The sequence below is a fragment of the Lipotes vexillifer genome, unplaced genomic scaffold (assembly GCF_000442215.2).
Source record: "Lipotes vexillifer unplaced genomic scaffold, Lipotes_vexillifer_v1.1 scaffold1662, whole genome shotgun sequence".
NCBI lineage: Eukaryota > Metazoa > Chordata > Mammalia > Artiodactyla > Lipotidae > Lipotes > Lipotes vexillifer.
Window position 1 is genome coordinate 604,424 of NW_006795342.1, and position 12,395 is coordinate 616,818.

General features: G+C 46.2%; 1 protein-coding gene across 1 annotated transcript in view; it reads left to right on the top strand.

Moving 5' to 3' along the window:
* Positions 1 to 12,395, top strand: part of LOC103072349 (calcium-activated potassium channel subunit alpha-1) — a 545,963-nt gene that overhangs the window by 442,124 nt on the left and 91,444 nt on the right. The window contains exon 20 of the mRNA XM_007467587.1: positions 4,092 to 4,185. Within this exon, the coding sequence (XP_007467649.1) occupies positions 4,092 to 4,185 (94 nt within the window). The remainder of the gene's footprint in view (positions 1 to 4,091; positions 4,186 to 12,395) is intronic.

A 12,395-nucleotide genomic window follows, 5' to 3' on the forward strand; every position in this document is an offset into this window, starting at 1 on the left:
AAGAGGAATGTGCCCCCCCCCCCAGGCTGGAGCTGAGCATTGGATCCATCATGGGTTAGCACTGGACTACTTAGGAAAGTTGGAATTGTTGCCCCATTTTGCTCGAAGTACCCACAAAGAGGCATTGGTGAACCTTGACACAGTGTTTGCAAGCTAGCTAGGCCGATAAAGAGAGGGATTTCTCTTTTTAAAAAAATGCAGTAAAGTATATGATCATCTTGAAGTGAGCCCAGAGCTCTGGCCAGTGTTTCTAGAAGATGTTGCCTTGCTTTTGCTTAAAAACAGAATGCTGATGAAAAGTTGAGTAAAATGTTGTTACAGATGTTCAACTCTGCATTAGGCCGTTGGAATTACCATCACATCTTAAATCAATTCCCAGAACATTGTCTGGAGGTTATGTCATTGAAATAATGAATCCTCTTTAGTCAAGTGTAAGCAAACATGTTAAAACATCATTGTAACTTTAAATTAAACTCCAGCGCAAACCAAGGGATCTGAAAGCTCATTAGACTTGCCTGACATTTTTCTAGCACTGAGTCTTCCCAAACTGTAAAGCTGTTAGATTCGGTGCCTATTAGACAAGCGAGCACTGAGAAGTTACAACAGCACATTAAGTGTTATACTTAGGGATGTGCAAAAACAAGCCCTTGAATTTTATTCGTATTCTGAGACTGGATGGAGTTCAGCTCCTATAAAAATTCCACATTGGATTCCTGAACTTGTTTGTGTTTTAAAGAAGCTGGTTAGTCAGGTTCCTTTAAAAGATCTAATCTTCCTACGGCTACCACAGCAGGACGACTCTAGTGGACATGCTGGAGACACGGGTGTAGTGTAATTAGCCAGAAACCAGGCTAACTACGAACCTGGAAACGTGCATTGGCGTGAGGTAGCGGCCCATTCCTTCAGTACTTGTCTTTCATGAAAGTAAATTTAAGTCTCCCTTTTAATTCCATTTTTGTTCCTCTCATGTAGTCACAGAAGACATGAAATGAAAATTATATTTTATAGCTTAACTAAAAGTTTTCCTCGATCTGCTTTCTTTAAATATGCAGAAATTGATAGATTCCATGTTAAAGGATAATAATTAAATATGGTTTATATCATACTCAGGAGACAGAAGTTATCCCTGCTCCTCTTGTGGGATCTAAGCCGTATGTAATGGTCTCCGTCACACAACGTTTGTATATTTAAGCTGGAGACATTTCCCCCCAACTCTTCAGGGAGAAGATCTGCATTTCCAGGCCATGAGTGCAGGAGGAAACCTTTGAACATGCATTTCATTTAAGAGAACAAATCCCAGTTTAAATGCAGTATGATTATGATGGGTGCTCTTTCTGAGTTGCGATGAAAATAAATCGTTTCCTTGCATAGAAGGAGACCTGATTTAAGCACCAGAACAAGGTGTTTCCCTGAAGCTGGTAAACAGGTATTAACTTGCAAGTCTTCCATCTGAAGATCACTGCAGGTAAACAGACAGTGACAAGGTGCAATGTTAATGGGCACTTAACCAGAGAGGGTTAGGTATCGTTGGCCCAGTGCAAATGGGAAAGGGAAAAGTAAGAAAAAGAATCTATAGCAGAAATGCCAGTGAGTGTGACTTCTTAATGACTGTAGACTCATTGTATAATTAGACAAAACCGTGGCAACGTCTGGCGGCCTTGAATAAGGCTAGCCACATAGACTAGGTTAGCTAAAAGACCTTTCTGGATATCACACAAGAAGGCTTGTGTGATAGAGAAGAAAAGAATTCCCACCTCCTACTAGATCAATTCACATGCGCACATGTTATTTAGTACATCATGCTACTCAACTAATCTAGGTCATCCTGAACACAGTGCAACCATTGCAAGTGGTCCATATTAAAAGATGACCTTGTATTATGGGGATAGTCAATGCAAGACTTCTACCCCATCCTAAGGTGGGGAAAGTGCAAAAGTACACTTACACACACACACACACATTCTCTCTCTCTCTCTCTCTCTCTCTCTCTCTCTCAATCTCACTGCCTTTCTACCCCATTATTGCCTGGGATGCCTGGCCCCCTATCCTGTGAAAGGAAGATGAATGCAGGTCAAGCTCAGAGCGCCTGTTTGCTTGCTGAGAGATGCATATCACCTCTAAGTGATTTTTTTCAATACCATTTATGTGGCTTGTATTTATTTCCTTTAATCTTTTAAGTGCTATTTAGTCTCTATGTGATTTGCTGTGGATACTCGTTTCTGATAAGATGCGATATCCTCCCGGCCACATAGTTCCTGCCTGGAGCCCTTAAGTGACTGATATGGTTGCAGCCTGAGCCTGGCCCTCTGGGGGAACAGGACAGCGGGGAGCAGGTGGTAGCGAGTAAGGGCTGTGGGCATTTGCAGGTGCCTTTTTGCCTTCATTTCTTCTGGTCATGCTCTCATCTCCAGCCACATTCTTGTTCCCTCTCCCTGTGTCAGCCAGAAGTTAGACAACCCCAGACTGGCAGAATAAAGGAGTGTACCTAGAGTGATACCTTGAAACAGATTTGGAGGGTAGTTGGATGATTATTATCTCTTTGGGACCATGTATCATAACACACTAAATGTTATCTAGGGTTTTCCGGGAAGTACCATATCATGCATGTTCTGATATGGGTCTTCCTGGATAACATCAAGTAGCTGAGATGGCATTTCCTCCCCACACCTAAGCCTTGTACACCTTCAACATATATCAAAGCTTCTTTTGATGTTGTCGCTGCTAATATTTCTCTTCTTAGCTTTAAGGTAACTGCGTGTTATTTTGAGTTTCAGGGGTGCTTCCTCCCAGTCTGTGTTGCAGTCAACAATCAGAGTCCGAGGATCCTATTTTTCCTTGTTGACATTACAGCTTTAGCCTGTATTGTGGGGCGTGGGGAGAGGCAGACTAGGATTTTGCTGCCGGTGCCCTCGGGTGGCAGGCTGGGTACGCAATCTGCTAATTATCAAGCAGCTGTCTTAAAAAGAAACGTGATACAGGCTAATACATCTCCAGAGCTTATTAGTGGGTGTCTTTGGGCAAAAGCAGTAGAGGGTGCTGTGTTGTTTGTGAGCAGAATTTTGGATCGCTTAGTGATCTCTGTGGTTTAGACATTTGGAAAACAGCCTGTGGTTTCCAGTCCCCTCTGCTGCCCGCCTTCCCTCCCCCTCCTCAGAGACAGCATTCAGTGGCAGCCTCCTCCTTCATTTGGGCGCTCTTCTCCGGCCTGGTTCTGCAACCTTGCAGCCCCTTCCTCCCATCTTAATGAGTTAAGAAAGGATCCCATGCACACAGGCCCTCCCTCTTGGGAGGTGGAGGGACGAGAGCTGAGTTGGGCTGGGATTCTTGAACCAGAACGTACCAATGTTCCCAGTCCTGACGGAATGAAACATTGGCTGTTAAGGCCTCAAATCCCTGCCTCCTTCCCAAGGCTCTTTCCTCTGGCATGTAGGAATTAGGACCTGGTTACATTGGTCCATTTGCAGAAGCAGCCAGCTGGCAGCTCTTATGCTGCTGCTTCAAATACAACTTTATTTCTGATTTTGGTTACAAGAAAACCTATTTGATTACCCAGCAAAACAAAGTAACCAAAAAGAAATTCTAAGCAGAATGACGCAGTGTTCCTATATATATATATATATATATATATATATATATATATATATGTATATATACAGTATATATACAATATACAGTAAGTAAGTACAGTATAATATAAAGGGGATAAGACACACATATATATATACATATACATATATATATATATACATACATATATATATATACACACACACACACACACACACACATACATGTATTGGTGTACAGATAGATTATAATTTCTTTTCTCTCTAATGGCAGGGTGTTTTCACGCTGTTTTAGTCTGTTTAAATTGCATGTTCAAACGCTGGAGTGTCAAGAGGTGATGCCCTCACCTTTTCTAAGCCGGCCTCTTTGACTAACGCATTGGTCTTTGTCATTGGGTCCTAAGAGATGGCCATGAATTCCTAGTGAGTGACTGAGCCGTGAGTGTGTGTCCTTTGATATCTTGCCTGTATTGCACAGTCTGCCCTCAAGCTGTTCATAATCTCATGAGCTGCCTGTATTTCCAGTTGAAGATGAGCAGCCGTCAACACTGTCACCCAAAAAAAAGCAGCGCAACGGAGGCATGCGGAACTCACCCAGCTCTTCGCCCAAGCTGATGAGGTAAGGATAGGGGCCCGGGCCACGCGGTGGGTCCACCGGTGGGTCCCCCTCTCGCTCCATCTCCTGTCCTCGCCCCCTCCCCACCCTGCCAGGCCCAGAGGCTCCCCTCCCCGGCAGGCTCGCGGCGGAGGAAGGGACGAGATCGTTAGATGGCTTCTTAAAGGCTGAAGTATTTATTCTGTCAGCTTGTCAGCAGTTAATGATAGAGCTGAAAAAAATTCTGTCATGGAAAACAGTTTGAAAAGCTGTTTGAAAAATACATAGGCTTTAAAGTCTGAGCTGTCACCAAGTCCTGTCTATGTGTAGTTCCTAAACAGCAGTGGCACTAATGACAGCGGCAACCAATCAGAGGAACCCGTGTGGTTAGTTTGCCTCCAGCAAGTCTCTTTCTCCTGGAGTCCCTCCGAGGACTGTTTTCTGTACTTAAGGCCATATGTGAGATGTATCATCACAATCAAAAATGAACCTGACGATTACCTTCTCTTTATCCTGTCGATTGAAATCAAATTTCTGTTAATTGATTTTGACTGATAAAAAAGTCTAATAATCTGTGGACTTGCCAAAGCAAAGTTCAAAAGTAATCCAGTTCTGCTCAGACTAAAAGCAATATTAATTATGAAATAGAGCTTGTGTGCAGTCTTTTTCTCTCCTTCTTTCTCTCCTCCCTCCCTCCCTCCCTCCCTCCCTTCTTTCTATCTTGACTGCAGCTTCCTCTAGGAAATGGCAAGTGAAATCAATTTTCAGTAGAATTCTGTTGGACCCTCTCCTTGGACTCTTCATCTTTCATCTTCCTTTTTCTGTCTTCGATTCATCTGCCAATCCCAGTGCGTCTTTCCCCCATCACCCCAGCTCTCCAGCACCTCGATGAAACAGCAGTGATTTCAGATTTGCACTGCTTCCCCTAAATGGTTCCTGCCGTGGAAACACCTGCCATCTTGACGATAATTTCTTCTTTTCATCGCCACTGGCTGCTCTCTTCCCTTTGATTATTGATTTTAAAAATCACAGCGATTTCCTCTTCCTCCTCCCCTGCTCCAAGCATTTGCATCTTCCTGGCTCCCCATGACCACCTTTCTAGGATGGAGAGAGGGCAGTCCATCTTCATTGGTTGAGGACGCAGGTCCCAGGAGAAGACACACCCAGCCCCATGTCCTTTTCCGTCACCATCCTCCCTTCCTGTTCAACGTTTCCTCAGCAGTTCTCTGGCTTCCCTTCACTCAGTCTTGCTTGGGTGTTGCTGATTTACATGCTTGTTTACGGTTTATGAGGAGGAATAAAATGTGCCAACGACTGCCAAGCCTCTCCCTTTTATGATGCCAGTTGTCGTGCTCACATCCGCTCTGCATTTACTCACCTTTAGGTAATCGCCTCATCTCATGCTAATAGTTTTATCCATTGAAAGTAAAGCCCAGGCGCTTTCTTGTGCCTAAATTTAGAGAAGCAAATAAATAAATAAAGAGAAGTCTGAAAAATCTGAAACCTTTGGAGCCAAATTCCCTGTCCCTGTTTGCTATGTAAAGTATGACTCACTTCTCTGATCTTGAGTAATAATAATTCTGAGGCGTTATACTGTTTTCATATGCTTCAAAGCTGTGTCAAAGTTTTGCTGCTTAAGGGTACTTCTTTCTTCTGTTGGCTCTTGGGTACCAAGATGACAGGTCTTCTGTACGAGGTGGAAGCTTCTTTAAGTCGTAGCCTTCAGCAAAACATCAAATTACCAAATCCAGGGTAACATACTTCTGCACAAATGCCGTTCCTGTATATATATTATACCCTATATATTAAATACTTTAGTGTTACACGCTACATTTTACGTGCAATAGAAAGTGATGGTTTGAGGTAGCCTTGGGGGGACTTTTTTTCCACAAGCAGAAAAAGCTAGTATGTACTGTAACAAGTATGGTTTTTACAGGACTCTGTGCCCGAAGGCCTTTGTAAATAAGTAATGATCAACAGATTGGCTGTGGGCTTTTGAAAAGCATGCCTGTGTCAGTTTGCATGATGGGGGAGAATTTTCAAAGTGGGTCTTGCTTTCATTGCCTGTCGGAGAGGGGCTGAGGAAGGCAGTCATCCCAGGCTGGAGCTGTCTGCTCCGCGGTACATCAGAATTGCTAAACGTGGGTCAGGCGGTGAGCTGAAACTTGCCAAGCTACAGAACTCGGGTTTCTGGTGTTGGTGCCTTTGGGCTGCTGCTATGGCCGTGGCTACTGTCACCAGGGCACTTTACCCCACCAGCCCACGACGACCTCGATTGCTGCTCAGCTGGAACGGGCTGTCCCATGACAAGTCAGAAAGTCTCAGACACTCCTCCTTCACCTTGACTTTCTGTGTTCCAGGTACTCTACAGACTGTCTGGTGTGGGAGCCAAGACAGGGTGTTGAGCCCTCTCTCTGATGCCGTTCGTTTCCTGGGTGGGAACGAAGAGCCCATGCGCGGTTTGGTTTGGTTTGGTTTGGTTTGAATCCCTGGCCCTGGCCGTGAGGTTGCCGGGGCTTATTTTTTCTAGCTCCCTCTTGCTAATTGACAGCAGACAGAGGGGTTCCTGTACCACCTTGCGGTTTCTCTAGGTCCTCCCCTGCAACATCTTCAAACACTCCCTTTCTACTCTACAAAAGATAGGACTCCCAGGTCCTATTCCCTGTGGCCTGAAACATCCATAAAGGAGGCTAATGACTCATTTGAAGTGGGTGTTTCGACATGAGTTTGTGGCTTGCTGCTTGAGCAGAATCAATCATTCTGAATGCGGGCAGGTTTTAGTGGCCTACAGGCAGTGATAGGAACAGTTCCAAGAGAAACCGGAGAGCCCAGAATGGGCTGGGCTGGGCTTTAATTTACCACTGTGGCCTCTGCAAATAAAACAGGCTCCTGCGTGAGGGGTCCTTGCAAGCCATCTGCCAGCAGGAAATGCTACAGGGACTCTGCACTAATGGTCTTTGTCTCCCCTTTGTTCTGGTAGCAGGGTCTACCCTGGTTTTTAAGTGTCACTTAACTCTCTGCACAATCATTCGATGAACTGCCTCGCTTTGTGTGTCTGGATCCTGAGGCCGTATGTTTTGTAGTTACCCTGACACAGAAAACAACCCTCACAGCCAGACTGAGCCAAATGGTGAGCGTCTGTGCTCCAAGCCAGGGGTCTGTGTGTCATGATAGAGACCTTTGGCTTCAAATCCTACAAAGGAGCAGGCTGGGGAGTTAACCGGGGCCCTGTATTCATCTCCCTGTGGGTCTCTTAACAGGGAATTATTTAAGGAGCCTCTCCTAGTTTTCCTCTAAAATCCCCAAGCACCTATTGCCCCGTTCTCCCTACTCAGTGGGTTTGTGCCCTGTCAGGAAAGCTCTGTCTCCCTTCAGTCGTGAGGCTCTAGAGGGCAGGAACTTTGTCTCTGAATCGCTAAGTCAAGGGTTCTTAATTTGGCGGCCTCCCAGACCCCCTTGACTCTCTAGTGAAATCTGTCTAGAAACACTCTCTAGGAAAAAGAAAGTTCATTGGACACCATTTTGACTCCAGTTGAAGGAGATTCTTGGATTCCTAAATCCCGGCCCCAGTTACTGTCACATTTGGTTCTTCTTACAACCACCTTCGAGTAGTTACCTTCACGGATGCTTCTTGGCTGCTGAGAATATGCCTTCAGCGGGTAGATGGTAATGGGGGAGATGCCCAGGCTCCCACACTGTGTCCTCAAATGCAACCCGAAAGGTTATGCGTTTTAGCTGCCTGCTTCTATTTCTTTTCTCAGATTAATTCTTATCTGGGAAGTGTTTAGAGAGAGCCTACCGTACTCAAGATGTTGTGGAAGGTCTTTGAGGGGTGTAAAGTAAGGTGGATTACATTCTTCAAGCTACATGGCTCACATGTCTTCAAAATGCTCACGGTTTGATGTGGGAGACAGACAAGCATATACAGCAGAACGGAATAAGGACAGAGTAGAGACCTACCAGCATGGGCTGTGGGAGCAGAGGGTGCCCTCATTACCTCTGGTCTGGGAGGCTGAGCCTGGGTTGTGAAGGATCTGGAGAATTCTCGACTAATAGCATTAGCCACCCTTGTCCATTGTTTACTAGGTACCAGGCATCGTTCCAAGAGCGTTAGGCCTGTTAATTCATGGAATCCTAACTACAGCTCCAGGAGGAGGGATTGCTCTCTCGTCCATTTTACAGATAAGGAAATTGAGTCACAGAGATGTAAAGAGTAGTAAATCTAGTAAGTCTTACCTAATTGGGAAGATTTGAACCCAGATGGTTTGGTTTCCAAACCCATATTATTTACTGCTTCATTCTTCTGCCCGATGAGGGGAATAGGAAAGTGCTCAGGCCATTGCAAGTGGCTTGATGTGGCTGGAGAAAGGCATTCTTAGACTTGCATAACTGGAGTTGAAAATATGAGCATATTCTGGCACCCAGTCATGAAGGCCTTTCCTGTCATAGGCCAAAACCTTGCTGGTTTTTGAGGAGGCAGTGCCCTAACTTGTGTTTTGGGAGGATCACTGATGAAAGTATAAGGACCGGTTTAGAACCCTCCGTCAGGGCCTTCTGGAGACCCGTGGTACCTCTGGGTACCAGACCGTTCAGGGTCTGCTTTAGAATAGTGGACCAGACGTGGGCTAAACAGTCTTCCCAAGAAGGATACACAGCATTCCTGACATAATGACAGTAACGCCTCTTCCCTCAGGTGCCAGAGGGGACTTGGTGTAAGATACCACGGGCCATGAGGATTTACCCAGGATGTGTCGGGCGGACGCTTTACACAAAGAGAGAGCTCCCAGCCGGGCTAGCAAGGATAACTGACAGCACTAAAAGCAGATATCGAATGCTGTGGAAGGAGCTTCATGTCGTAAGACCCAGGAAACATTAGATATTTGTTTTCTGAATCAGAGTGGACGTGTGATTGGAGTAAAACAGATTATCCTCTTGGGCCCTAACTGATCATTAAATGGAATAAGCTCATCTGCTTGTTAAGTCCCAGCCTCTCCCTTTTGATGCCTACCTCTCACGGGGTCTTTCTGTTAGGACTGCCAGCTTGAAAGGTTGTAGTAATAGAAAATGGCAGAGTGGCCCGAGCCCACTCAGAGCTGGGGACAGAATGCCACTCTCCCAGTCTCTTGCACTGGGCAGAATGCAGGAAGGAAGGCCAGGACGGCTCAGCTAAGTAAATTCACCTCTCAGTGCACAAACACATAGCAAATGACAGGCCCTCAAGGGACTGCAGAAGAAAGGAGTGGTGCGTCTCGTCATCCCAAGGCTCGGTGGATTGGGCGCAGGTCCCCGGACACACTGCGTACACAGCAGAGGGTCATTATCCTGAGCCCTCATTTCAGGAGCGTGTTGTCCAGTCTCCTCCAGGGCTCAAGAACAGTCCGCTCTCCCGGCTGGTCTCCCAGATATAAATAAAGGCAGTAATTTCCTTCTTGTTCTGGGGACAGTGGCTGTCTAGCAAGAGATAACATACTAGGGAGCAGCCAGTTCTTGATTGCTTGCTTGTTGGGCAGAGGAAGAATGAAAAGAATGCAAGTAGAGAGATACAGAAAGTTGGGCCAGTGTGGCCTGAAGGTTTAACTCAAGGTGGCTCCGAGGTTGGCCACCTCGGGGAGATGGGGGTGGGGGGTAGGGGGCAGCCGTGTCTCAGGAGAGATGAGCATTACATAGGACAGTGGAGGCAGCTTTGAAGGATGAGTTAGGGCAGAATCCCGAAGTCAGGATCCTTGCGACCTAGCAGGAAATAGAATTCACCCAGAAATAAGATGTACCCAAGAAAGAAGCGGATCCGTTGAGTCAGAACCATTTACGGTGCTGAAAACCTGAGTTAGGGCCCTTTTGAGGAGACCACCTGAGACCCCCTCCGGTCTCCTGTGGCTGCTGCAGCCAGAGACGCATGCATGTGGCCTGCGGCTCCTGAACGTTGCACTGAAGGACTTAGCTACTGCCTGCGACGTTGTCTTCTGTGGGGTGGAAGAAGCCATGGGAAGCAAGGAGGGTGGAAAACTGAATTATAAGCATTGCACTTGATAAGAAAGGATATTTCATTTGCTTTTCTATGCTGGTTTATTTGCCGATTAGCTCTTGGAGGTAGACGTCAGCAAGAGAGAGTCATTTGCGTGGCTTCCAGGTTAGGAATTTCTATCGAGTGTTGACACAACCCCTCAAGTTCGAGAGAGTCACAGAGCGAGAGTCAGAGCAGGCGACCTGGGTGCACTTTTGTCACCAGAGCTGCATTCTCCATTTGAAAAGCAGGGCCAGGACTACAGTGGGGCGTGTGAGGTGCCTCCTTCCGTTTTGCACCGAGGCCCCTCGATGGCCTCACTCTGATCCCGGCCTCGTTGAATAGAACCATAGCCTTCCAGTCCGTATGTTGCAAATAGTTGCTAACTTTGGTAGGATTGCCTCAAACCACGAAGCCTCTCCATTTGGGCAAACCTTTACAGCAGTGATCCTCAAATTTCAGCATGCATCAGAATCATCTGGAGCACCTTGTTGAAACAGAGCTTGATTCAGTAGGTCTGGGCTGGGCTGGGCTGGAGAACTGCATTTCTCTCAGGCTCCCAGGTGATGCTGAGGCAGCTGGTGTGGGGTCATGCTTCGAGAACCACCGCTTACGGGAATCAGAGCAGTGGGAGGAGCTTCACGTGATGGGGACCCTTCTCACAGAAATGTTCAGCCCTGGCACTGGAGCACAAAACAGTTGTTAAAAACAGCTGTGTTGACCGCATTGTACATCAGACACGAGTCCTGTCTGCTGATCAGTTACAGCAGCTGGCTGCAGGCACATTCCAGGCAGCCTGACTGGTTAGAGACATACTACAGAGTCTCCCTTCCTTCCGATCACGATGCCCTAATTTCAAGTACTGTCCCTGTAAAGCGGAGAAACAGCGCAAGAGCCTTGCCTGTTCCTCAAACAAATGGTTACAAGATGTCAGAGGCGAAGGGGCTCTCACTGGACACTTTTTCTGGTCTGCATAGAGGGTCTGGGGAGTTTCTGTTGAACGATTTGAGATGTTCAGAGATCAGAGATCATTCATCCTCTTCTCTTGGTAGTTGGTTGTTTACTGGGTCCTCTGCTGGGTTCCAGAAATGTGTGGAAGAGCAAAATAGGAGTTCCCTGCCCTGAAGAACATCACCAACTAGTGGATAAGACAGTTGTGCAAATTATTATCTCTGAAAGAGCATCTTACTTTCTGTTAAGAACTCCCAGGAGGGGAAAGCCACGTCTGTCTCTGTGGTTATGGAGGAGGACAGCACAGGAGGAATATCTGAAGCAAACCGGGAGGCTTCAGAAGCATTCTGGGACCCTTACTATGGCGCCTGACATAACAGATACTCAGTAAAATCAGTCTTTGCCACTGGGGTGAAAGGCCTGCAGAGGCATGAGAAATTGCCCAATTTTATCAAGCCTCCCATTTCCCAGGGAGACTTCTGCAGAGATGGCCTCAATCTAGATGGGACGCTTGTAATGATAGGAAGGGCCTTATCATGTGATGAGAAATGAGGTCCCAAAAATCAAGCAAGGGAAAGGATGCAATTTTAAAACCATTTGGTAACTTTCCTCTTTCATACCTTTTGTTTGTTGGTTTGGTTTGGTTTGGTTACTTGTACTTTAATGTAAATTTCTGAAGTCCAGCATCGAACCCACTGCCACACACAAAAATTCGAATTTTCCTCCAAGAGGGACTGTGCTCTTTAAAATATGATGCCACCTTCTTCACAGCAGGTTTGCTAGAAAAGAGATTTGTGGTTTTGCTTTAGGCTGTTGTCTCTTCAAGGCAAGCTTTTTGTGTGTCTGCTGTAGCTGGGCATTTAGTTCACTTCCTGAGATTAATTGATGGCAAGCGGCAGTCCTTGCTCTGCAGACCCTCAAAACAATGATCTTTTATTCTTTTTTTGAAGTGAGGCATGCTTAATATCTAGCTGCGGACTTTGGAGGTATGAGCTGAGATTCAAGGAGCATAGCTATGAAAAATTTAACTCACTGGAGCTCCTCGGTGGTTATAAAAATGTGGGTGTTCCTAAATGGAGTCTTCAGATATTGGGACAAGACAAAAACTCACCCAGCCTTAGTTGATGATTGAGACTCTCTCCTTAGCACATTGTCCTGACAGGGGCTCATGGGGAAATTTTCTACTGATAATTCACACCAGCTGTGCATTTCATAAATGCCCACCATGCTGCTTTTCTTTTTTTGCAACGTAGAGGGCACTGTGGCTTGGCGCGCTGCAGTG